The 27989-nt window shown below is 37.7% G+C and overlaps 1 protein-coding gene across 12 annotated transcripts in view; it reads left to right on the forward strand.

Annotated features, from left to right (window-relative positions):
- CPEB1 (cytoplasmic polyadenylation element binding protein 1) overlaps positions 1 to 27989 on the forward strand; it is an 89293-nt gene that overhangs the window by 13457 nt on the left and 47847 nt on the right. For 6 of the 12 annotated variants that reach the window (XM_053223498.1, XM_053223491.1, XM_053223495.1 and 3 more), the window contains exon 2: positions 2361 to 2531. The exons of 1 other annotated variant lie outside the window; for it this stretch is intronic. In XM_053223498.1, coding sequence (XP_053079473.1) covers positions 2361 to 2531 — 171 coding nt within the window. Of the gene's footprint in view, positions 1 to 2356; positions 2532 to 27989 lie in introns of all 12 variants that reach the window. 5 more of the 12 variants (XM_027068169.2, XM_027068176.2, XM_027068177.2 and 2 more) reach the window with 1 other exon arrangement.

Below are 27989 nucleotides of genomic sequence, written 5' to 3' on the forward strand. Positions count from 1 at the left end.
AGATGGTACGATTCTTAGACCTTGCCCTACTCCTGGGGAAGCAGGTTTCTCCCAGAAGGCCTCTGGGCCTGCATCATCCCCTCACCACAGTGGCACTTTGCTCACAGGCTCTGCCTCTCTTGTTTCACATAGTTGCTTGAGGTCTTCTGAGACTATTAGGGTGCTACTTCTTGTAAGTGTGGCCAGGATCTGGGAATCCATAGATCTATAGCACATCTGTACTAGTAAATAAAAATCAGATTGTGTATTAAGAGAGGCCCTTTAAAGTTTTGAAACCTTTGATATAGGAGGTTGTTCTAATCCTGAACCTGGCATGAGGCCTTCTTTCCAGTTTGCAGTCTTCTATACCCAGTGCCCCACCACATTGGGCCGCTTCTGATAATGCCCTTCTGTTCTCTGTGTGCTTCACACCTTCTTCCTACCTTTACTTTCAGGCACATTGTCTTCTTCTGAGCTCCCTTGGCTGAGAGGACAGTATAGGATTACAGCCAACTGTAGCTTATGTCGTAACTGTTAACAACACGACCAGATCTTAGTTCCCTTTCCAGACTTCAGAAATCTCTTTTTGGTTGGATCTCTAATCTGCCTCCCCTTTGGGTGCTCACTGTACATAGCAGGCAATTGGTTAAAGTTTATTAGGCAGTGAATGAGGGAGACATGTAGCTTTAAGATCTACAGATTGATTGTAAATGCTTGCATCTTAGCCTTTGTGATGTTGCCTTAGTGAGGTTGAGAATCATCTTAGAAATCTACAGTTGTGAACAGGGCCTTGTGTCTATGGGTTTAGCTGTTCTCAATGGTGGCTTCTGGAAGGTTTGGGTAAATGACCCAGGGAATATGCAGGACTGTGCGTTCTGGTCATCCTCACAGCTTCCAACGGATACAGTCTTTTCAAGAGCTTGAGAATGATACGGGATTCAAGTTTGTCCCTTTAAGACCATCCTATAGCGTTGATAAATTCTGTGCTTCTGCTCCTTCTCCTGCTTACCTGAACATTAATAGGCACCCAGCTTTTTAGAATTTTGTTTTGAAGTGACCAGCTGTAAGATCCTGGGTGCTAGTTTCCATACTTGGTCTGCTTTTTGCTGATTTTCCCCAAGATCATTGGGAATCCTAGAGCTGGTGACTCTGTCAGCCATTATCTCATTGCTTACTATGTCAGGCATCACATGTGGTGAGTGAGGGAGACTGAAGAGTGAAGAGATTTCTGTCTGGGACACCTAGCAGATGGTGGTGTTATCTACTGAGATACCACATAAACCATTCTCTTTGGATGGTGTTTGTACACTCTTGGTGCTTATTGTGTCTTCTGTAGTTGTATCTTCAGGTGTAAAAATAGCAGCTACCATATACCAGGCTCCATGCTAAGTGCTTTAGATATCTCATCAAAAGGTTGGTAGGTACTCTTCCCATTTCAGAAATAGGGCAACTGAGGCACAGAGGTTAAGTAACTGACAATAAATGGCAGAACCAAACTCTTTAACTCTATTGAGATACAATTCACATAAGCATAAAATTCAGTAATTTTTAGTGTACAGTTTTGTGATTTATTACCCTAATCTAATTTTAGAGTATCTTCATTATCTCATTATCACAAACCTTGTACCCATTAGCCACCATCCCCAAACCTTCTTCCCTGTCCACCCTGAGATGAAGACAACTCATCTCCTATAGATTTGTCTGTTTGGGACATTTCATATTAATGGGCTAATAATAGGTGGTCTTCTGTGACTGCTTTCACTTAGCATAGTGTACTTGAGGTTTATCCATGTTGTAGCGTGTATCAATATTTCCTTTTTTTAATGTTTATTTTTGACAGCGATAATGAGTGCAAAAGAGGCAGAGAGGGGGAGACAGAGGATCCGAAGTGCCTCTGAACTGACAGGGTAGAGCTCTGTGAGGGGCTTGAACTCACTAATAGTGAGATCATGACCTGAGCTGAAGTCAGACGCTTAACCGATTGAGCCATCCAGGCGCCCCAGTCCTTCATTTTTTTAATTGCCAAATAGTATATAGATCAGCCTCCAAGATTTGAATCTCATATTTCTGGTTCTAAAACTCCTGCTGCTGCCACACCATGCTAATTCCTATATATCTCCTATTAGATTAGAAAGTTCTGGGGCAATAACTTGTATTTAGGTGTCTTGTTGTTGTTTTACCCCTCTTTTAGTTCTCTCAAGATACCTCGCCCATAATAGGACTCCTCAGGTATTTTAGTATATAGGTAAGAAATTCAAGTCCTTGTTACTTTATCTAACTCACAGTGTTGGATTTAGGAGTAAGGGAGTATAGAAAAACCTAAGTATCTTTTCTGGTGTCTAGGAGGAAAACCTAAATATCTTTTTTCTGTGTGTAGGAAGAAGAAGCTGGAAGGATAAAAGATTGTTGGGACAACCAGGAAGCACCCGCACTCTCCACGTGTAGCAATGCCAATATCTTTCGAAGGATAAATGCCATATTGGATAATTCTCTGGATTTCAGTAGAGTCTGCACTACACCCATAAACCGAGGAATTCATGATCATTTGCCAGGTGACTTAGATTTGAAAATTTAGTGTGTGTATGTATGTATGAAAACCTACACTAGGCATGTATGTAGAGCTGTTTCTAGGAAGCTTTCTTGTGAAGCTTGTAAAGAATGACCTTGAATCTCTGGTGACACTTGCCCCTTTTCGTAGCTTACTTTGTGGATTGGGTTCTCTTCTAAGTGAAGACTGGCTTTGATTTATAATGTACAAGTCTATTTTATGACACATAAAAAGATAAAAAAGGATAGGTCAAAGATATCAGGACTATTTATATATAGAATTATAATAGGAGTCATATATGTAATTAGATTTTCTGGTAGCCACATGTAAAAGGTTTTTTTTTTTTTTTGAAAAGTGACATTAATATTTACCTAACCTAACAAAATATGTGAGTATGTAATCAGTGTAAAAACTGTTAATGAGATATCCTATTTTGTTAGTACTAAGACTTCAGTATATATTTCACATTTACTGCACTGCTCAGTTCGAACTAGCTGCATTCCAAATGCTTGTGGCCACATGATTAGTGGCTGCTGTATTGGACAGTGCATCTCTTGAATAATTGCTTTTACACATGAATGTGGGTCAGCAATCATTGAGATTTTTTTTTTAATCTTCTTTTTGAGAGAGAGAGAGTGCAGGTAGGGGAGGGGCAGAGAGAGAGGGAGACACAGAATCTGAAGCAGGCTCCAGCTTCCAGGCTCCAAGCTGTCAGCACAGAGCCCAGAGTGGGGCTGGAACTCACAAAACATGAGTTCATGATCTGAGCCGAAGTCAGATGCTCAACCGACTGAGCCACCCAGGTGCCCAGCAAGCATTGAGTTTTCATGATATTTAGGATATTCCATAGGATAGTGGACGGAGAGGGCAGCATCCCCTGAAGGTGGTATTTCACAAGGAGACTCGGATGTCCTGACAGTGCTGTGTCATAATCATTTGTAGAAGTTGCAACATGTTGATGGAGTGTTTGTTGTTGGGGTTATTTTAGTTGAAAGTTGAACATATTTTTAATTCTTTAAGTGGATCTTGAAGAAATTTGGCAATAGTGGGATTTGCAGAATAAGAACTGGCAATTGCTGCTCTTTCATTATAAATTCTTTGATTTACTTCCTAAGTTGACGTTGGAAATCATTCCCATAAAGATGCAGGCGTATATGAACATAAAGTAGCTAAATGTCTGAAGGAGAGATGTCCTCACAAAGGAGACTGACCTGTGGTAACTATAGAATTTATTTCTAGTACATTGTTCTAACTGGAGGGCAAATGGGAGAAGGACATAGGAGGAACTAGGAATGCTGGTAGGTCTGGTCTCTTCAAACTTCCAATAAAGTACATGTGTATTTTATATTAATTGGTGTACATCATGAGCTAATAACAACCCTTACTCTCCTTTAGCTTATGTCAATTTAAAAACTCAGAAAATCTCGATTCAACGTATGTGTTGTTTTTCTTCTTTGAGAAGGTTTCATGAATTATATTTCAATATGAATGACCCTCAACAATGGCATAAATTTCACTGGGTTGCCTCAGACATGCTGGGAACTTAGGCATACCTCAGAGAAATTGTGGGTTGGGTTCCAGACTGCCACAGCAAAGCCGATACTGCAAGGAAGTGAGCCAAAGGAATTTTTTGGTTTCCTAGTGAATATGGAAGTTATATTTATGCCATTCCGTAGTCTGTGATGTGTGCAATAGCATTATATATGTAAAAAAATTGTTCATACTTTAAAAATACTTAATTGCTAAAAAAAAGGCTAACCATCATCTGAACTTTGAGTGAGTCCTAGTCTTTATGCTGGAGGAGGGTCTTGCCTTGAGGTCTATGGCTGCTGACTGTTCACAGTGGTGGTTGTGGAAGGTGGGGTGGCTGTGGCAGCTTCTGAAAATAATATTACCCTTCTTTTAGGAAGGATTCGGTTCCATTTTACGATGAGAAAACGAAGTCTCAGCTAGGTTAGAGGACTTGGGCAAGGCTACCTACTAAGTGGCTAATCTCAGGCTTAAATCAAAGTCTGCTGTCACTGTGTTGTTTGGTCACTTTCTAACACTCAGCTCCCACAAACAGCACATCTTCAGGTGCATGCAGGTTTATGCCCAGGTTTTGACTCCTGTGTCTGGTGTGGTCTTGGTTTTATTGGGGCTCTAATGGATGCTGTGACTGCTGCAGCTCAGATTTCTCTTGAGCCAGGCACGCCATAGATGGAGTCCTGGCCTTAGAGCCTAGATCATGCTGCTCTAACACTGGGATGATTGGTTGTCTGTGCAGCTAGGCAGACACTGGTATTTCATTCTGAGATGTGCACAGGTTCCAGGGATGAAGACATGGACATCTTTGGGAGACCTCCTTCAGCTACCACATCAAGGAAAGCAGATGAACCCAACCTTGAATCTGTAGCTCAGGTCCCTCCCTCCAAACTCTGTCTTTAGATTCTTCCTACTTAGATTACTAAACACTTGGTCCCACTTCCACAGTTAGCCAAATTCACCAGAAATTCAGCAAATAGTTATGGAATGCGTCCTTCATGCCAGTCACTGTTGTTAGGCTTCAGGCATTCCTGACTTTATGTGGTATTCTCAGAACCTGCTTTCCCATCATGGATAATGGGAGAAACTCAATAGAGAAATAAGTAAAATCATTGCAAGTTTTAGTACTATGAAGTAATGATGTTTTGAGTGACATGGTCAGGCAAGAACTCTCTGGGGAGGTATGTTTAAAACAGAGTACTAAAGGAGGAGAAGAAGCTAGATCTTGTAAAGAGTGTGGGGAAAACATTTCAGACAAAAGGTTGGACTAAGGCTTCTTAGAGAGCTTGGCATGTTTTAGGCACAGAATGGGGGAGTAGGGAAGGGGGAGTGCCCACACCGTGGCTGCAGGGGTGTTGGGCTAGATGGGGTGGATGTTGTGGGCTGTGCAAAGTCCCTGGATGTTCTTGTGAGAGTTGTCAGAGGTCCATGACCAGTGACATTAAGGAACTGATTTGTCCTCCAAGATCTGATTACCAATTTCTCCCAACAAGATGGAGAACAAAATGGAAGTCAGACCTCTAAGCGGGCTGCCATCCCATGACAGGAAAGGGAGGATCGACTCACCATTCATCTTTGCACTCAGGAAGGGTTCCTGGCATTGCTCCTCTGTTTGCCACTGCAGCTTCTTTACAACTCGGCCTCAAAGATAACTTCTTAGCTTTTAGAAATCATCACGCTCTTTGACTCAGTATGTCGAGATCTGAGAATCTCTCCTACAGAGTAGTAATCAGTGCAAATAAGGATTTATGTAAACGGATACTTAGAGCATCGTTACGGTGGTGAAAATTTGAAAAAGCTTAAGTGTCTCCCAAGAGGGAAATATTTATACTGTATATTCAAGCGATGGAATGTCATGTAGTTAATAGAATAATACCTTTCGAGAATAATCTTTTTACATGTTTAGCTACATAAAAATCTTTGTAATGTAATATGTGAAGATAAAGTATTAATACATATGTATGCGTATACATACATACACATTCTTAGTTTTTCCTGAGACCTGTAAAATTCTCAAAAACATTTACAGTGGGGGAAAAAAATTGGAGTCCATCCTCTCAAACCCTGCCTCTGCCTTCTTATCAACTGAGTATAGGTAATATTCTAAATCCTTTGTTGTCATTTCAGCAGTCTTCCCAGCATCTCCACTTTCTGTGCTCATCCATAAGAAGCAACCCGCCGTCTGTTACAGTTTGATCGTGAGATTTCATCAATTGAGTCCCATCTTCAGGCTCCATTTCTAATTCTTTTTCTCTTGCTGTTTCTACCACATCTGCAGTGACTTCCTCTCCTGAAGTCTTGAACCCCTCAAAGTCATCCATGAGGGTTGGGGTCAGTTTCTTCCAAACTCCTATTTATGTTGGTATTCTGACCTCTTCCCATGAATCATGAATGTTTTTATTGGCATCCAGAATGGTGAATCCTTTCCAGAAGGTTTTCAGTTTACTTGCCCAGATCCATCAGAGGAATCCCTATCTATGGCAGCTATAGCCTTACAAAATATTTCTTAAATAGTAAGACTTGAAAGTTGAAATTACTTCTAGATCCATGGGCTGCAGAATGGATGTTGTGTCAGCAGGTGTGTAAACAACATTGATCTCATTGTACATCTCTGTCAAAGCTCTTGGGTGACTAGGTGCATTGTCAATGAACAGTAATAGTTTGAAAGAAATCCTTTTTTTCTGAGCAGTAGGTCTCAACAATATTTGGGTTTGCAATATTTAGTGTACCACATTGTAAACAGAAGTACTGTCTGGACTTTGTTGTTCCCTTGACAGAGTCCAGGCAGAGTAGGTTGAGCATAATTCTTAAAGGCCCTAGGGTTTTCAGAATGGCGCATGAGCACAGGCTTTGACTTAAAGCCAGCAGCTGCATTAGCCCCTACCAACGGAGTCAACCTGTCCTTTGAAGCCAAGCACTGACTTCTCCTCTCACGCTGTGGAAGTCCTAGATGGCATCTTCTTCTGATTTAGGCTGTTTCATGTGCCCTGAAAACCTTCATTAATTATCTCAGACCTTGTGGGTAACTTACTGCTTTATTTTGCGGTTTTATGGTATAAAAATGGTGTCTTTCCTTAAACCTCATGAACCAATCTCTGTTAGTTTCGTATTTGTCTTCTGCAGCTTCCTCCCCTCTCTGTCTTCACAGAAGTGAAGATAGTAAGGACCTTGCTCTGGATTAGGCTTGGCCTCTGGGAAGGTTGTGGCTGGTTTGATCTTCTCTGCAGACCATTAAGACTTTCTGCGTATCAGCAGTTAGGCTGTTTGTCTTACGTGTTTGTTGACAAGTAGCACTTTTAATGTCCTTCAAGAACTTGCCTTTTGCATTTACAACTTGCCTGTTTGGGACAAGAAGCCTAGCTTTTGGCTTATCTCTGCTTTCAACACACCTTCCTCACTGAGCTTAACCATTTTTAGCTTTTGATTTAAAGTGAGAGACGTGTGACTCTTCCTTTCCCTTGGACCCCTAGAAGCCACTGTAGGGTTATCAGTTGGCCTTATTTTGACACTGTTGTGCCTCAGGGACTAGGGAGGCCAAAAAAGAGGGGGAGAGCAGGGGAACAGCCAATTGGTGGAACAGTGTGAACACATAACATTTATCGGTTAAGTTTGTCATTGGTTAAGTGGGCGCAGTTTGTGGCACCCCAAAGCAATTACAGTAGTAACGTCAAAGGTCACAGGTCACTGTAACAATTGCAATAATCATGAAAAGTTTGAAATATTGCAAGAACTACCAAAATGTGACTCAGAGACACAAAGTGAGCAAATACTGGTGGAGAAATGGCAGCGATAGACTTGCTAAATGTGGGGTGGCCATAAATCTTCGGTTTCTGAAAATGCAATAAAATACCTGGAGTACCTGAAAAATGCAATAAAATAAGGTATGCTTGTATTTGCCATTTTCCATGTATTACATTTGCAATGTGTCCATATTGACATTTTAAGGTCAAATCAGTGGGTTTTAATTACTGTATAGTAGTAGCATTTTACATAAATGTTATTTATCTGATCCTCTGTTGGAAAATGATTTTTTGCTGTTAAAAACAGTATTTTGGTGAACATCTTGTTTGTATCTCCTTATGTGCATATAACAAGAATTTCTTTAGCATATGAACCTAGAAGTGAATTGCAGAGTGATGAGTATATAACTGTCTTCAAAGTGATTTTTATCAGTTTACAATCCTGCCAGATTTTCATGAGAGTTGTCCTCTACATCTTTGTAGACCCCAGGTATTGTGATACTGCAAAGTTCAGTCAGTCTGGGGGCACCTGGGTGGCTCCGTTGGTTAAGTGTCTGACTCTTGATGTCAGCTCAGGTCATGATCTCCTGGTTTGTGAGATTGAGCCCCAAGTCAGACTTTGTGCTGACCGTATGGAGCCTGCGTGGGATTTTCTCTCTCCCTCTCTCAGATCTGCCCCTTCCCCACTGACGTGCGCACACTCTGAAAATAACTAAGCATTTGAAAAATTTTTCAGTCTTGGTGTGAAGCCTACTTAATTTTTTGTCTCTACTGTGAAAAATTTTCTACAGTTAAAAGAATACATGAGGCATATATGGTCTGGCATCATCCAAGGAAAGATCCCTAGAACTGGGCCCCAGGGGTCTTTTCTTTTATCCTGTTCTGTCTGGTGTGTTTCTTGAGATTCCATTATATAATTAAAGTCACTGGCTTAGATGAAATCATGCAGGAAGTGCTGTTCTGCTGCATAGCTGAACTGTTAAGCAGGATACTAAATTGAATATTCCCTGCCTAGAAAAATCCTTGTCTTGTTCAAGAATGGCTTGGTTATCACCTCTGAAAACTTTTTCTCACATTCTCCTGCCTCTGTTACCGGTAGCGAGATCATTCTTGGCTATTTCAGATTGTTCATTGACCTGTGTGGTGGTCTAAATGTATTCTCAAAACAAAGTAGATAAGAAGAAGCCTATTCAATTTGCCCATTTCATTATAAACCTACACAAAAAATGCAGGCTCTGGATGCAGATGAACTTGAAAACAGATCCTGGATGTGCAACTTGACCTAATTTTAGCTAATTCTCTGAGATTAAGTTGCCCTAACTATAACACAGGAGTAGTAACAGTACCTGTCTATAGGATTTGGGGAAGTTTGAATAAGACATGGATCTTGAATATGTAGAATAGTGCCTGAAACTGCACTTACTTGTTATGTGATGGTACGGATTGTGATGGTGTGGATATATAAAGAACACAGTTGTGTGAGAGCATTGCTGGGGTCATGATTTTTGAAGTTGAATTCCTGGTTTCTGGTCTGGACTACAAAGGACCGGGTCTTAAATATCCTTGGGTTCCTAATCCTCAGTACTGCGTCTGGCACATGGTGGGGGTCGTTGTACAATTGCTTGATGAATACATTCTCACAAACTGGGTACTGAAACTGAAAGAGGCCCTAATTTTAAGTTCAAATAAGTTCTTTCCCCCACATCCCCTCCCCCACATCCCCTACCTATTAATGTTTAGGATATTTCTTTATTGTAAAAGAAAATTTACCATCATAACCATTTTTCTAGTGCACAGTTCAGTGACATGATGTACATGCACGTTGTTGTGCAGCCATTATCCCTATAATTCATCATCCTGTAAGGCTGAAACTCTGTACCCACTGAACAGTAACTCCCCCATTCTTCCCTCATTGCCACCCCCTGGCACTTGCCATTACACCTTATGTCTTTAAGATTTTGACTGTTCTAACTAGAACATGTAAATAGAATCCTACAGTATTTGTCATTTGTGACTAATTATGTCACTTACCCATGAAGGTTCATCCACGTTGTAGCATTTGTCACGATTTCTAAGTGAATAATATTCCATTATGTTGTATACATTACATTTTGCTTATGCCTCATACATTGGTGGATACTTGGTTGCTTCCACATTTTGGCAGTTGTGAATATTGTTATAAACATGAATGTACAAATCTCTTCAAGACTGTGCTTTCAGTTCTTTCAGGTATATGCCAAGAGGTGTAATTGCTGGATCACATGGTGGTTCTGTTTTTAATTTGAGGAACCACCATATTGTTTTCCACAGTAACTGTACTGTTTATATTCCCACCAAGAGTGCACAAGGGCTCCAGTTTCTCCACATCCTCACAAACACTTGTTTTCTGTTTTTTTGTTTTTTACAGTAGCTATCCTCATGAGTATTAGGTCTGGTATCTTATTTAGTTTTGATTTGCATTTCCCTAATGATCAGTGATATTTAGCATCTTTCCATGTGTTTACTTGCTATTTGTATATCTTTGGAGAAACATCTATTCCACTCCTTTGTAGGTTTTATTCATTAGGAAGGTAAATGGTTTTTTTTTTAATATAATTTATTGTCAGGTTAGCTAACATACAGTGTACATAGTGTGCTCTTGGTACATTTTTAAATCAAGTTGTTGGTTTTTTGTTCTTGTTGCTAAATTTTAGGAGTTTTCTATATGTTGTAGATATTAATCCTTTATCAGATAGATGACTTTTGGGAATATTTTCTCCTATTCTGTGGGTTGTCTTTGTACTCTGGAGTGTGCCTTTTGATGTACAAAACTGTAAAATTTTCATGAAATCTGGGGCGTGTGGGGGTAGCTCAGCTTGAGTGTCCAACTCTTGATTTTGGCTCAGGTCATGATCTAACAGTTCATGGAATTGAGCCCTGAGTCAGGCTCTACGTTGACTGTGCGGGGCCTGTTTGGGATTCTGTCTCTCCTTTCTGTGCCCTTATCCCCCTCGTGCACATGCACACGTGCTTTTTCTCTCTGTCTCTCTCAAAATAAATAAACTTTGAAAAAAATTGAAAAATTTTCATAAAACCTAATATGTCTTTTCATTTTAGAGAGAGTGAGCAAGGGAGAGGGGGGAATTTTAAGCAGCCTCCATGCTTAGTGTGGAGCCCAATGTGGGGCTTGATCCCATGACCCTGGGATCATGACCTGAGCAGAAATCAAGAGTCAGATGCTCAACCAACTGAGCCACCCAGGTGCCCCTAATTTGCCTATTTTTTTTTTTTTTTGCCTGTTACTTGTGCCTTTTATTTCATATCCAAGAAATTGTTACATGCAGTTTCATAAAGCTTTTTGTCCTGTGTTTTCTTCTAGGGTCTTAAATTTAGGTCCTTGATTTATTTTGAGTTAATATTTATAAATGGTCTTAGCTAAACATCCAACTTTGTTTATTTGCGGGTGTATATCCAGTTTTCCCAGCACCAGACCATCCTTTCCCCATTGAGTAGTCTTGGCACCCTTCTCAAAAATCATTTGACCATCTATGTAAGGATTTATTTCTGGGCTTTCTAGTCTGTTAGTTTATAGGTCTGTATGTATGCCAATACCACACTGTTTTGGTTACTATAACTTTATAGTAAGATTTGAAATTGGGAAGTGTGAATCTTCCAACTTTGTTATTTTTCTTCAAGATTGCTTTTGTTTTTCAGGGTCACTTGAGATTCCATATGAATTTTAGGATGCCTTTTTCCATATGTATTTTGGACAATAGCCCTTTATCAGACATGATTTACAAATATTCTCATTTGGTAGGTTACCTTTTCATTTTGTTGATGGTTAGATGGTTTTTAGTAATGTAATCCCACATGTTTATTTTTGCTTTGGTTCCTTAGCTTTTAGTGTCAAGGGTTGTCTACTTTTGCAACAATGTCACTGGGATGTTTAATAGGCATTGCATGGAATCCATAGATTGCTTTGGGTAGTATTGACATTTTAATAACATTAAGTCCTCCAGTCCATGAACATTTTTTTTATGTCCTCTTTAATTTATTTCATCAGTGTTTGTTCATTTTCATTGTGTAAGTCATTGACTTCCTCAAGTCAGTTCCTAAGTAATTTATTCATTTTGATGCTATCATGGATGGAATAGTTTTTGTAATTTCCTCTTCAGATTGCTCATTGTGTATAGAAGTGCATCTGGTGTGTATGTGTGTGTGTTGACTTTGTTGCCTGATACTTCGCGTTTAATTTCATTTATTCTAATAGGAATTTTTTTGTGGACTCCTTTAGGGGTTTCAGCATACATTCATCTACAAACAGGGATAATTATACTTGTTCCTTTCCACTTTGGATGCCTTTTATTTTTCTTGATTAAATACTCTGGCTAGAACTTCCATTATATTGAATAGAAGTGGTAAAAGGTGGGTATCCTTGGTTTTTTTGTTTGTTTTTCGTGATCTTAGGGGAAAAGCTTTTAGTGTCCCCTCATTGAGTATTAGGTTTGCTGTGGGTTTTTCATATAATGCTTTTATTATGTGAAAGTTAGTTTCCTCTTATTATTTTGGTGACTGATTTTTATCATGAAAGGTGTTGAATCTTCTCACATGCTTTCTCTGCATCAATTGAAATCATCATGTGGTTTTTTTCCCCCTTCATTTTGTTGATGTGGCATATAAATTTTTTGTATGTTGAACCATCCTTGGATTCCATGAACAGATCCTATTTGGCCACAATGTATAATCATTTCAGTGCACTACCTGAATTCTGTTTGCTAGTATTTTGTTGAGTATTCTTGTCCAACTTTTGTTTTTGACCAGTGTTCATAAAGAATGTTGGTCTGTAGTTTGCTTGTACTACCTTTGGTGTCAAGATTATGCTGCTTTCATAGAATGAGTTGAGAAGTATTCTCTCCTCTTCAGTTTTTTTGGGAAAGTTTGAGAAGGGCTGGTATTAGGTCTTCAAATGTTTGGTAGAGTTTACCAGTGAAGCCATCAGATCCAGGGTTTTTCTTTGTTGGGAGATTTTTAGTTTTGATTCAGTCTCCTTACTAGTCCTATGTCTATTCAGATTGTATATTTGTGATTTAGTCTCAGTAGGTTTTGTGTTTCTTGGAGTTTGCCCATTTCATCTAGGTTATTTATTTTTTTTGGTGTATGGTTACTCATTCTTATAATCCTTTTTATTTTTGTGGAGTACATGGTATTGTCCCCACATGTTGCTGATTTTAGTAATTTGAATCTGTTTTAATTTAGTTCATTTAACTAAAGATTTGTCAATGTTGTTGATCTTTTCAAAGAACCAGCTTTTAGTTTTACTGACTTTTTTTCCTTTTGTTCTTTATGTTATCTCTACCCTTCTTTCCCTCATCTGCTAGCTTTGGGCTTAGTTTGTTCTTTTGGTTCTTACCTTGTAAAAAAGTTAGGTTGTTGATTTGAGATCTTGATTTTTTTTTTTTTAACATTTATTCATTTTTGAGAGAGAGTGAGAGAGGGAGAGGGAGGGAGGGAGGGAGGAAGGGGCAGAGAGAGAGGGAGACACAGAATCGGAAGCAGGTTCCAGGCTCCGAGCCATCAGCCCAGAGCCCGACGCGGGGCTCGAACTCACAGACTGTGAGATAATGACCTGAGCCAAAGTCGGACGCTTAACCGACTGAGCCACCCAGGCGCCCCGATCATTGGTTTTTTTTAAAAAGTTTCATTTCCAGTTATGTGAATTTTCCAGTTTTCCTTTGTTGCTGATTCCTAGCACCATCTTGTTGTGTTGTTTTTAATCTTTTGAAATCTGTTGAGGCTTAATTTGTGGTTTAACATATGGTCTATCCAAGAAAATGTCCTATGTACACTTGAGGAGAATGTGTATTCATTGTTCTTGGGTAGAATGTCTGTATATGTCTGTCAGATAATTGGTCTATTATGCTAAGTCTTGTATTTCATTGTATAAGTAGCTTCTTTCTGGTTGTTCTATCCATTATTGTGAGTATGGTATTAAAGTCTTGAACTCTTGTAGGACTCTGTCCTCAGTTCTGTCAGTTTTTGCTTCACATATTTTGATGGTCTGTCATTAGGTATGTAAACATTTATAATTTTTCTATCTTAATTTATTGAACCTTTTATTTACATATAACATTCTGATCTCTTATAACCTTTTTGGGTTTAAATCTCTTTTGCCAGGCATTAGTAGAACCACCCTGCTCTCTTTTGGGTGCTATTTGCATGGAATATATTTTTTTCTGTCATTTCACTTTCGGTTTGTCTTTGTGTGTTTGGATCTCGAGTGAGTCTTTTGTGGACATCGTATAGGTGGGTCACGTGTTTTTATTCATTTTGCCAGTCTCTTTTGACTGGAGAATTTAATCCATTTATGTATCTTTTTTTAAATGTTTTTAAATGTTTATTTTTGAGAGTTAGAGACAGTGTGCAAGTGGGGGAGGGGAAGAGAGAGACAGGGAGCCAGAATCCCAAGCAGGCTTCATGCTGTCAGCTCAGAGCCCTCCATGGGGCTCAAACTCAGGAACCGTGAGATCATGACTTGAGCCAGAATCAAGTGTCAGACGCTCAACTGACTGAACCACCCAGGTGCCCCATGATCCATTTACATTTAATTAATTATAAGGAGGGACTTCTGTCATTGTGCTGTTTTTGTCCTGTGTGCCTTACAGCTTTTTTTGCCTCTCATTTCCTGCATTAATGTCTTCTTTTGTGTTTAGTTGATTTTCCTTTTTTTGTAGTGAAATATTTAAATCCCTTTTTTGTTTCCTTTTGTGTGCATCATATAGCCTTTTTTTCTTTGTGGTTACTACTTGGGGGGGGGGTTACATTTGACAACATAAAGTTATAACCCTCTACCTTGGATTTATACCAACTTAATTTCAATAACATACAGAACCTCTGCTCCTTTACAAGTCTGTACTCCTCCCTTCCAGTTGTTGTTGTGACAAGGTTTATATCTTTACGTAGAATGCAAGATGACAGTAATACTAGCTTTTACATTAATAGTGTAATTTCTTTAAATGCAGTAGCCTTTGAAATCATGTAGGAAACAAAGCACATTTACAAACCATTATTAAAATGATTCCTGCTTTTTTATTTTAAACTGCAGCATAGTTAACATACAGCGTTGTATTAGTTTCAGGTGTACAATGTAGTGATTCGCCGATTTCATACATTACTTAGTAATCATCATGATAAGTGTAGTATTAATCTCCTTTATGTTTGACCCATTTTCCCCACCCACCTCCTATCAGGCAGCCACCAGTATATTCTCTGTATTTAAGTCTGTTTTCTTGTTAGTCTTTTTCTTTTTTAAATTTTTTTCATTGTTTCTTACATGCCATATGAGTGAAATCCTATGTATTTGTCTATCTCTGACTTCTTTTATTTAGCATTATATCCTCTAGCTCCATCCATGTTGCAAATGGCAAGATTTTGTTCTTTTTTATGGCCAGATAATATTCCATCAAAATGATACCTGATTTTGTAATTGCCCACATTACCCTTGTGGAGACGTTCATATCTCTGTGTAGCTTCAGGTAACTGTTTAGTGTTCTTTGATTTCACTGTGCAGAACACCCTTGAGCATTTTGCAGGTCCTGCCTAATGGCCGTGAACTTCCTTAGCTTTCATTTGTCTGGAAATGTCCTAATGTCTCCCTCACTTTTTCAGGACAATGTTAGTGGATACAGGATTCTTAGTTGGCTTTTTTTTTTTTTTTTTTTTTTTCCTTTAAGCACTTTGAACTTACTGGCCCACAGTTTGCTGGCCTCAAAAGTTTTTGATGAGACTCTCTTACGGTCTTCCTAAGGATCCTTGAATGTGATAAATGGCTTCTCTCTGCTGCTTTCAAGATTCTCTTTGTCTTTTGAAAGTATGATTGTAATGGATCTCGGTGTGGGTCTCTGAGTTCATCTGACTTGGTTTTTTTGTGCTGCTGCAGGGTTCATATTCATTTTCATATTTCAGAAATTTTCAGCCATTATTTCTTCACATAATCTCTGCCCCTTTTTGTCTGCTCTCCGGGAGCTGCCATGATGCATATGTTAGTCTTTCAGCTGGTGTCCCACATCTGTCCCTGAGGAGCTGTTCTCTGAAATCTTTTTTCTTTCTTGGGCATCGATAATTCCCATTGCACTCTTAAAGTTCACTGATTCTTTCTTCTGCCTGCTTGAATCTGCCTTTGAATCCCTCTAGTAAAATTTTCATTTCAGGTACTACATTTTTCAGTTCCAGAATTTTCTTTTTAGTTTCTTTGTAGGTTTTCTGTCTCTTCATTGACATTTCCATTTTGTTCACCCATTGTTTTCTTGACTTAAATCCACCTCTTCCTTTGATTTCTTGATCATCTTTAAAACCACTGTTTTAAAGTCTCTGTGTAGCATATATACCAGGGTCTTTTCAGGGACAGTTCTTGTTGATTTCTTTTTTTCTCTTTGAATAGACCATACTTGTTTCTTTGTATGCCTTTTGATTTGTTTGTTGAAAACTGGATAATAATGTGGTAACTCTGGAAAGCCTTTCCCAGCATTTTCTGGATTTTGTTGTTGTTGGTGTTGATGTTTTTGCTGGGTTAAAAAAAATGTTCTTTTTTGTTTTGTTTTGTTGATGCACACGGTTTCTGTGTTGAGGATCAGCCTGAGACATGTTTATACTTGGACATCTTCTCAGGTCTTTCCTGGGCAGTTACCTGGGCATGTGCAGTCAATTTATAATTTTCTCCATATGGGGCACCCAGGTGGCTCAGTCCATTAAGCATCTGACTTCAGCCCAGGTCATGGTCTTGCAGTTTGTGGGTTTGAGCTCCGCATTGGGCTCTGTGTGGACAGCTCAGAGCCTGGAGAATGCTTTGGATTAGGTGTCTCCCTCTCTTTCTCTCTCTGCCCCTACCCTGCATGCGCACGTTCTCTCTCTGTAAATAATAAACATTAAAAAAACTATAATTTTCTCCACATATGTGATTGTCTTAGCATGTCCTAGCCAGTGTCTGACTCCTGTAGGGGGAAAATGGAAAATGAAAGGGGGAAGTGGTACCTGCCCTCTAGGGGAGGTGCAACAATAATGGTTAACTTTCTATGTGTGCATCTCTGTGATCAGAAGTAATAATCAGTGATCAGAGCACACATCCCCAATATTTGGAAGATTGGGTCCTTTTTGCTTGCCTTAACTCCCCTGTAGTAGGATTCTTGCATAGAGAGTGGTGACCCTGAGGCTTTTTTTTTTTTTTTCCTTCCAGGAAGCAGCTTTTTTCCTGCTGGCACCACCACTCAGTTGGGTTTGTACCCAAAGAACTGAGCCCCGAACACCACGTGGCGTGGTTCTTTATATATTTTTTACTTCTTGGTCTGCCATGTATGGTAACACACAAACATGCAGTCTGATTAAGTAGTCTCGTTACAAGGTCATGAGGGATGTTGTCACATGCACAGATAGCCAGGTTGCCTTGAAGTTTTTTTTTTCTTACCTTAGGGAGGGGACCCTACCACACCCCAGACCCTCTGCAGGCTGCTTCAGGAACGAATGCACAGCTGGTGGCTGGGCTGAGGGATGGGTAGCTGCTAGCTGCTCCACCTGGAGGTGAAATTGACAAAAATTCATGCAGTTTACTCTCAAGTTTTCTCCTGGAATTTGCAAGCTTGCAGCAGACTCCAGAGTTCTGAAATAGTTACATCCCACAGATTACGCCAGTATAATTTCTGGTGCTTTCTACACCTCCATTGTTCCAGGATCCTCCTAGTATCTAGGGTTTTAGTTTTGTACGTTTACATGTCATCACTTATTTGAACTTTATTGGTTTCTTAGATTACTGTTTTTTTTTTTTTTTTTTGGACTAGTTGGCTTGACTTTTCAAATCACTAAGCATAGCATACATGTACAGCAAGTTGCTAAACCTGTAGTTTTACTCTGATAAATGATAAAGTAACCCCCCACATTACCATTACCTAGGTCAAGAATTCTTTACCTCAATACTCCAGAAGTTCCCCATGTTTTCTTCAATAATCCTAGCTTTGTTTCTCCAGATATGACCATTGTCTTCCTATGATTTTCTCTGTACTATTTCATCCTTATGTATATATCCTTAAAAAGTATTTACATTTTGAACTTTATTCCATACCGTATTTTTTCCAGCCTTATTTATGAAATTCATCCATGTTGTGTGCAAGTATAGTTAAAATTGATGCATCTATATTATATCATAAAATACCTCATGATGTATCAATTCTAATGTTCAGCATTTGAATGGTTTCTAGTTTTTGGCTGTTAAACAGTGGTGAAAATCTCTAATATCTAGGAATGAGTATCTCCAAAATTAATAACTAATGCCCAGCCTTTCCCAAAGAGGTTGTACCAGTTTACTTTGCCACCAGCAGAGTATATCAGTGCCAGCTGCTTTATGTCCTAACCAACTATCGGTACTGTCACTCTTCCATGGAGCTGTTCTTATGGAGTGTAGTGATACCTTGTATGGTTTTATTTTTTGTATCTTCCTGATTTCACTGAGGTTCAGCATTTTCAGATCTTTATTGGCCATTTTGAATATTATTATGTAATGTGCTTGTGCAGGTTTTTGTGCCTTTTTTTCAGTTGGGAGAAACAGATTTGTAGACGTTACTTATTATGGAGTAGAGCCCTTTGATCTGTGCATTGCTAATACTTTTTTTTTTTTTCTAGCTTTGTCATTTGACGAACATAAGTTCTTGATTTTTAAGATTGTTCCAATTTATTGAGCTGGTGTTTTTTTTTTACCATGAGCATTTTCATGCCATAGTTAAGAAACCATTATCTTTTTTTTAGGAAATGATGATACTATGTTTGAGAAGTTTTCTTTTTTTTTTTTTGATAATTTCATAAATGGAATTAAATTCTAATTGTTATTACATAGAAAGAATAGTTTTTTGTATATCAGTAATGTATTCTGTGACCTTGCTGAATTTACTGACAGTAAATTCTAAAATGTCCTGTAGATTTTCTGTATAGACAGTTGTCTGCAAATTATGAATGTTTTGTTCTTCTTTTCCAGTCCTTCTACTTTATTCTTCATAATTTATTTCATTGTGTTTTTTGTAATGTTTATTTTTGAGAGAGAGTGCATGCAGGGGAGGGACAGAGAGAGAGGGAGACAGAATCTGATGCAGGCTCCAGGCTCTGAGCTGTCAGCACAAAGCCTGATGCGGTGCTTGAACTCACAAACTGCGAGATCATGACCTGAGCTGAAGTCTGACTTCAGCCACCCAGGCACCCCTTCAAATGGTTTAGATTACACAGTAGAGCGTTGAATAGAAATGATAATACAAGCGTATGTGTCCTATTTCTAGTTTTGTGGAAGAGGTTATAGGAATGGAAGTCTTCGGCATTTCATTGTTTTTAGCTGAAAGTTTTGAGATATTCTTTATCTGATTAAGGAAATTCTTTTCAGAGTTGGCAGAGAATGTGTTTAAAAAATTGTTTTTAATGTTTATTTTTGAGAGAGGAGAGTGAGAGTAGAGGAGGGGCAGAGAGGGAGGAAGACAGGATTTGAAGCAGGCTCTGTGCTGACAGCAGCAAACCCAATGTGGGGCTCCAACTGTTGAACTGTGAGATCATGACCTGAGCTGAAGTCAGGTGCTTAACTGAGCAACCCAGGTGCTCTGTGTTCTTTTTCTTCTTCTTTTTTTTTTTTTAATCATGAATGGGTCCTAAATTATTATAATTTTTTTCTGTCTCTATTCATTTGACTTTTCGCATTTATTAAACATGGAGGATAACATTCAGGAAAGAATACCAAAGTAAAATCAACTTGGCATTCCCAGAATAAACCCATTTTGGCCATAGTATATTTAGTATATAAATAAAATTTAGTTTGCTGGATTTGGTTTACAAATATTTCTCTTGGGATTTTTGTATCCATACATGTAAGAGATAAGCTTGTAATTTTCCTTCCTTAAAATATCCTTGGTAACAAGGTTATGCTAGCCTCTTGAAACAGGGAAGTTGTTTTTTTTTTTTTTTTTTCCTGTTCCTTGGAAAAGCTTTTGTAAAACTTCAGTGTTACTCCTTAAATTTTGGTATAATTTACTGGTTAAGCCACGTGGGCCTGGAGTGCTTGTTCTTTTGAGGAAAGGGTTTAAAATTATGGGTTCAGTTAATAGGTATAGATGTAAGAGAATTTAATACAGAATTTTTAATTTTTTTTAATTAACAAAATTTTTTTTAACATTTACTTATTTTTGAAAGACAGAACATGAGCAGGGGAGGGGCAGAGAAGAGGGAGACACAGAAACTGAAGAACTGAAGCAGGCTTCAGGCTCTGAGTTCTCAGTGCAGGGCCTGATGCAGGGCTCAAACTCCTGAACGGTGAGACCGTGACCTGAGCCAAAGTCAGAAGCTTAACTAACTGAGCCACCCAGTCACCCCTAGAATTTTTAATTTTAATAGATATGGGATTATTGATACTTTGTTTCTTTTAAGTTTTGGTAAGCTGAATTTTTCTAGGAATTTTTCCATTTCATTTAAAGTTTCAAATTCTTTGGCATAAATTTATATGTATATAACAGCATCTTAATGTTTTAGATTAGTTTTTTTTCTTTCCCTTTTTTATTGAAATACATTTGATATATAACATACTAGTTTCAGGTGTACAACATAATGATTTAATATTTTAACATTGCAAAGTGATCACAGTAATCTAGTTAACATGCATTACTATACATAGTTTTTTTTTCCTAGTGATGAGAACTTTTAAGATTTACTTAACAATTTTCAAATATGCAGTACAGTATTAACTGTAGTCCCCATGCTGTACATTATATCCCCATGACATTTATTTTTTGCTTTATATATGTCATTGACTTTTTTCTTTTCTTCCTATAGCTTTATTTTGCTTTCATTTACTGTTCTTTTTCTAACTTCTTGAAATGGAAGTGCTTAGGCAATTTTTTTGGAGGTAAAATTTATATACAGTATATCTGTCACTTAAAACTTTTACAGTTTAGTGGTTTCAGTATATTCACAAAACTGTGAAACTATCACCACTAATTTCAGAATCTTTTCATCTTCCCACAAAGAAAACTCATACCCATTAGTCATGACTCCCCTCCACCATTTCCCTGTTCCTGGCAGCTAACTAATCTTTTGGTCTCTATGGATTTGCCTGCCTTGGATATTTCATGTAAAAGGAATGATGTAACATGCAGTCTTTTATGTTTGACTTTTTTTTTCCACTTAGCAAAGTATTATCCATATTTACCATGAATCCATACATAATTCCTTTTTCTGGATAAACAATATTGTATTATATAGATATGTCACATTTTTTTATCCATTCATCAGTCAGTGGACATTTGGGTGTTTATATTTTTTTGGCATAATATTATGAATAATACTGTTAACATTTATTATGGAGGTGCCCGGGGGGGCTCAGTTGGTTAAGTGTCTGACTCTTGATTTCTTCTCTGGTCATAATTCCTCGTTTGTGAGTTCAAGCCATGCATCAGGCTCCACACTTCAATGTTTTTTAAACATTGTTTTTTAATTTAGGAAAAAAATTGACAAGTCAGTCTTAAAAGTGATTAGGAGTTGTGAATGACTATGAAACAATGACTATAAAACAGTCTGTGTTGGAATACTCAAACTTCCTGATTTCAAAACTTAAAATACAAAGCTATCATGGTCAAGACCGTGTGTTACTGGCTAAGGACGGACATAGATCAATGGAACAGAACTGAGAGCTCAGAAATAAATCCGTACATTTACGGTCAGCTGATTTTCTACAAGGGTGCCAAGAACATTTAATGGGGAAATAATATTCAACAAATAGTTCTTGGACAACTGAATACCTAACAAGCAAAAAAAAAATGAACTTAAACCCATACCTCAGACCATATATGATAATTAACTCAAAATGAATCCTAGAGCTAAATGTATAACTGAAATAAGAAAACTCTGTGCTACAGGGAAGACACTATCAAGAAAAGCTAAGAGACGACCCACAGAATGGACAGAATATTTACAAATCATATATCTGATAAGGGTCTAATATCTAAAGTAAATATGGAATTCCTATAGTTCAGCAATAAAACAACAACAAAAAACCAAATTACCCAACTTTTAAATGAGCAAAGGATTTAAAGACACATTTTCCAAGGAAAATACACATGGCCAATAGGTTAAACATCATTAGAGAAATGAAAACCACAATGTAATACCACTTCACCAACCACTAGTTTGGCTATAATCTAAAAGATCATAAAAACTGATAAGGATATGGAAAAAATCCAAACCCTCCTACATTGCTGGTGGCAAAGTAAAATGGTTGCAGATGCTTTGGGAAGCAGTTTGGTAATTTCTCAAAAAGTTAAACACAGATACCACATGATCCACAAATTCATTCCTATGTATATAACTTCAATCATATTCTTTTAAGTTTATTTTATTTTGAGAGCGAGAATGTGCTCACTTGCAAGGGGAAGAGGGGCAGAGAGCGAGGGAATCCCAGTCCATGCTGAGCTTAGAGCCTGACATGGAGTTTGATCTCACAAACCACGAGATATGACCCGAGCCAATATCAAGAGTCAGATGCTTAACCGACTGAGCCACCCAAGTGCCTCTCGACCTGTCAATTAATTTATGAAGAAAAGACCATTGAGACTTTGAATCTGTAGATCAGTTTAGAAACTATTGCCCTTGTAATCTAAGTCTTTCAGTCAGTGAACATGAGGTCTTTCAATTTATTTAATTTCTGTCAAGAATGTTTGTTTTGTAGTTTACCATATACAAGTCTTACACTGTTTGTAAGTATGTTTATTCTTTTTGATGCTGTTGTAAGTTAAGTTGTTTTCTTATGAAAGTTTATATAAAAATATCATTGATTTTTGTTTGTTGATCTTGTACCCTGCCACTTTACTGAACTCCTTTGCCTGTTTTCGTGTGTGTGGATTCCTTAGGATTTTTTTTTTTATGTCCAGTATTGTGTCTTTGAGTAGAGTTGAATATTTTTCTTTCCAATCTAGATGGTTCCTATTTTTCCTGTGTAGTTTCCCTGGTTAGAACCTTCATACCGTTTTTGAATAAAAGTGACAAGAGTAAAGGCGGGCACCTGGGTGGCTTAGTTAAGCCTCTGACTTTTGATTTTAGCTCAGGCTGTGATCTCACTGTTGTGATATTGAGCCCTGCATGTCGGGCTATGCAAGTAGGAGCCTGCTTGGGATTCTCTCCCTTTCTGTCTGCTGCTTGTGTGCACTCTCACCTCTCTCTTAAAAGGTGACGAGAGTAGACATTCTTGTCTTATTCCAGATTTATGGGGAAAGCTTTCAGTCTTTGATCACTAAGTATGATGTTAGATATGAGGTTTTATAGAAGCCTTTTATCAGGTTGAGATTGTTCCCTTCTGTTAGTTTATTGGGTTTTGTTTTGATCATGAAAGGGTGTTTGAAAGGTTTTTTTTCAAATACTTTTTATATGTCTATTGAGGTAATCATGTAATGTTTGTCATTTATTAATGTGGTGTATTTAACTGATTGAGTTTTCTATGTTGAACCAGTGTTGCATTCTAGGGAAAAGTCTCATTTGGTCATGGTATGTGCAATCCTTTTTATATACCATTGCATTTGGTTTGCTAGTATTTCATTGAAGATCTTAATTTATATTGATAAGGCTATAGGTCTGTGATTTTCTTGTGATGTTTTCATCTGCTTTTGGTATCAGGGCATTCCTGGCCTATGACTGAGTTGTAAAGTGTTCTCTCTTACATTTTTTTGGAAGATTTTGAAGAATTGGTAGAATTTTTTTTTTTTTTTTTTAAGTCTGGTAGAATTCACCAGTGAAACCGTTTGGTCATGGACTTCCTTTGTGGGAAGTTTTTGATCATTTGTGTCAATTTTTGCAGTTTGTGTTTTTGTAGGAATTTGTTCATTTCACCTAAGTTTTCTAATTTGTAGGCATACAATCTGCCCCTTTTTTTTAAAGCTTATTTTGAGAGAGAACACAAGTTGGGGAGAGGGGCAGACAGAGAGGGAGAGTGAATATGCCAAGCAGGCTCTGTGCTGTCAGGACAGAGTCCAACGTAGGGCTCGATCCCTTCAACCATGACACAATGCCCTGAGCTGAAATCAAGAGTTGGAAGCTTAACTGACGGAGCCACCTAGGTGCCTCTCTCCTTTTTATTTTTGTAAGGTTGATAGTAATGCCCCCACTTGAATTTCTGATTTTAGTAATTTGAGTGATCTTTTTTTTTCATGTTCATTCTAGCACAAGATTTGTTAATTTTACAGATGTTGTCAAAGAACCAACTTTGGGTTTTGTTGATATTTCTCTATAGTTTTTCTAGTCTTTATTTCATTTATTTCTATTTTTATCTTTCTACTTGGCTTTTTGTTTTTACTGGTTTTTTTTTTCTAGTTTCTTAAGGCAGAATGCTTAGGTTATTGATTTAAGATCCTTTTTTTTAAATATAGGCACTTACAGCTCTAACTTTCCTTCCAAGTACTGCCTTGACTGCATGTCATATATTTTAGTCTGTTGTATTCATTCATCTCAAAGTATTTGGTAATTCTTGTGTGATTTCTTCTTTGATCCATGATTATGTTAATTTCCACATATTTGTGAATTTTCCAGTTTTACTTCTATATTGATTTCTAATTCCATTGTGATCAGAGACCATACTTTGTTTGATTTCAGTCCTTTCAAATTTATTTAGACTTGTTTTATGGCATTACATATGGTCTGGCTTGGAGAATATTCAATATGCAATTAAAATTGTGTATTCTGGGGCGCCTGGATGGCTCAGTCAGTTAAGCATTTGATTCTTGATTTCGGCTCAGGTCATGATCTCACGGTTGATGAGATTGAGCCCTGCATTCTGATCTACTGACAGTACAGAACCTGCTTGGGACTCTCTCTCTCTCTCTCTCTCTGCCCCTCACCTGCTTGTGTGCACTCTTTCTTTCTCAAAATATATAAATAGTGTATTCTGCTGTTATTGGATGGAGTGTTCTTTAGATGTCTTTAGTTCTAGTTGGCTGTTTAGTGTTCAAGTCTTCTGTTTTGTTGCTTATCTTGTGTCGTCTTATTCTATCCATCATTGAAAGACACTTGTTTCCAACTATTACTGTTGAAATACCTGTTTTATCTCAACAGTTCTGTCTTTGTATGTTTTGATGCTCTGTTCTTAGGTTCACCTGTGTTTATAATTGTTATATCTTCTTTGTGGATTATTTTATTTCTGCGGACAGTTTTAAGATTTATTTTGTCTGATACTAGTATAGCCACTCCATCTCTTTTGGTTATTGTTTTCAGGGTATGTCTTGTTCTATCATTTTACTTTCAACCTATTTGTGTCTCTGAATCTCAAATGTATCTTCTTTATAGCATGTATTTGGATCATGGTTTTTAAAAAATCCATTTTGCCAATCTCTTCCTTTTTAGGTGGAGAGTTTAGTGTATTTACACTTAATGTAATATAAAATGTAAAATGTAAAAGCATTTTAATTTATAACAGTCTGGTTCAGATTAATACCAATTTAATTTCAATAGTATACAAAAACTCGGCTCCAGTACTGCTGCATTCCCTACCTTCTTTGTGCCAATGGTGTCCAATGGATGACCTCTTTATACATTGTATGCTGATCAACCCAGATTTATAATTAATACTTTTATTTAGTTCTTTCAGTAATCTAGAAAAAATTTGTAAACAAGCACACGTTTGTATTGTCTTCATTTACCTGTGTGGTTACCTTTTGTGGTGGTGTCTTTGTTACTTTGTGTGGATTAAAGTATTGTTTTATTGGCCATGTAATTATTTTTTTTAATATTTATTTATTTTGAGAGCAAGAGAGAGAGAGAGAGAGAGCAAGCAAGGGAAGGGCAGAGCGAGAGGGAGACAGAATCCCAAGCAGGCTGCACACTGTCAACACAGAGTCTGATGCAGGGCTCAAACCCATGAACTGTGAGACTGAGACCTCAGCCCAAATCAAGAGGAAGCTTAACTGAGCCACCTAGAATATGTCCCAGTGTGACTCTTTGTATTTATCCTACTTGGACTTTTTTGAGTTTCTTGGAGGTGTAGATTGATGTTTTTAATCAAATTTGGGAAGGTTTTTTTTTTTTTTTTTTTTGCCATTTTTCCTTCATATACTCTTCCTTCCCTTTTTTTTCTCTTGGGACTTTTAATTGTGTATATTGGTACACTTGATTATATCCCGGAGGTATCTGACACTCCTTCACTTCATTCTTTTTCTTTCTCTTCCTCAGACTGAATAATCTTAACGTACCTGTCTCTTGGTTCACTCATTCTTCTGCCTATTTAATGCTGAGATGCTGTACTGATTTTTCATTTCAGTTACTGTACTTCTCAGCTCCAGAATTTCTAACTGGTTCTCATTTATAATCTTAACTTTATTCTGTTTGATGAGACACTGTTCTCCTACTTTCCCTTAATGTTTGGGATGTGGTTTCCTTTAGCTATATAAACATACTTAAAACAGCTGAGGGAAGTCTTTGTCTAGTACTTGGAATGTCTAGTAATTTCAGGTAATTTCTTTTGATTGCCTTCTTTCCCCTGTGAATGGACCGTATTTTCTTGTTTCTTTGCGTATCTTATAAGTATTTTGTTGAAAAGCAAGTACCTAATTTAATATGAGAGGTGTGGAAATCTGATTATCCCTCTTTCCCAGGGTTTGTTCTGTTTGTTGTTGTTTAAAGGCTTTCCTCAACTACTTTGGCAGAATCTCTACTTGGTTTTTGCTGAACTAATGCTTGCAAAGAGATTTCCTTATATGCTTGGAAGCAGTAAGTTTCTAGCCTTTGCTTTTAAGGGATCCAGTGTATCTTCCACACTGAGCCATACAGTTTAAAAGGACTCTATAGTAGCCTTCACTTCCCTACTACTTCCCTACCAGTGCAGAGCCTTAACCTTAACCAGAAGTGAGATCTCAGGGCCTTCTTAGGTTTTTTCTGAGAATGCATGTGGCCTTCTAGATGCCAGAACTATGTTGAGCTTTTTAAATCCCCTTATAGGTACCTCATTCCCTAGTTTTTCCTTGTAAGCATTTTTTTTTTTTTTTGTAATCTGTTGTTTGCCCAAATTGTTATTTACTACCTGAGGCACCAGATATGTAATAATTGACTTTGATTGTTGAATAAGCCTTCCCCTGGAGAAAGGCTGTTAATACTGGTTGAGATCCAAGGCAAGTCAAGCAAAGATAGCTTTAATAAAAAAGGGAACTTGCAGGGAAACACCAGAAAGGTCAAGTAATGACAGTCTCTGGGGATGGGATCTGAGCTCCAACCTTATTCTGCTTCTTCCAGTGGCTGCCAGGCTGCTAATTTTCACTGTGATTCTGGGCTGTTCATTTTCAAGGTTACTGCAGAGCTAGGGAGGAGATGGAAAAGTGCAAGATAAAAGGCCATAAAGCATACTGTTTTTACCAGGATCCAGCTGGTGTTCCCCAATTACTGTAATCCTTTGTTTAATTCACAGAGTCCTGAAAAAGTTCATTCTGATAGTTTTTGCCAGTGTTTTCACTGCTTTGATGGAGGAAAGAATTTTTTAGAGGTCCTTAATTGACCATTTACCTGACATCACCCTGGTCATTGATTTTTTTTTTTTTTTTTTTTTTTTAGTCTTTCCAGTACATGCAGAGACTATAAATTTCCTTCTCAGTATGGATTTATGTGCATTCTATGACTCGTGATGTCTTTTTAATGATTATTTAGTTAAAAATATTTTCTGATTTCCATTTAGATGTCTTGACCACTGAAGTGTAGGGTTTATTTTCAAAATATTTGGGACTTCTTGTTTTTTTGAATGGACTTTTTAATCTTCATTCGATTATGATTATAGAACGTTTTCCATATGATTTCAGTCTTAAAATATTTTGAGGCTTTCTTTATGGTCCAGCATATGCCTAGTTTGTTAAATGTTCTGTGTATACTTGCAAAGAAACTTACATGGGGCACATGTTGATGCCTTGTTTTTGTTTATGTGAGTCATGTCCAGTTCGTTGGTTTTATATTTCACATCTTCTGTACTTAATTTTGGTCTTCTTATCCCATTAGTTACCAAGAGAAATGTATTTTTTTGTTTTATAGATTTTTGCAGATAAAGATTTAGAATTACGGCCTTCTTATGGATTGATTGCTTTATACTTAGAAAATGCCCTGCTTTTATAAACTCTTCTTTTACCTTAAAGTTCACTTGGTTTAATTACAACAGCTTTCTTTGATTAGCTTTGGGATGGCCTATCTTTAAC

Source organism: Acinonyx jubatus, chromosome B3 (genome assembly GCF_027475565.1).
Source record: "Acinonyx jubatus isolate Ajub_Pintada_27869175 chromosome B3, VMU_Ajub_asm_v1.0, whole genome shotgun sequence".
NCBI classification, from domain to species: domain Eukaryota; kingdom Metazoa; phylum Chordata; class Mammalia; order Carnivora; family Felidae; genus Acinonyx; species Acinonyx jubatus.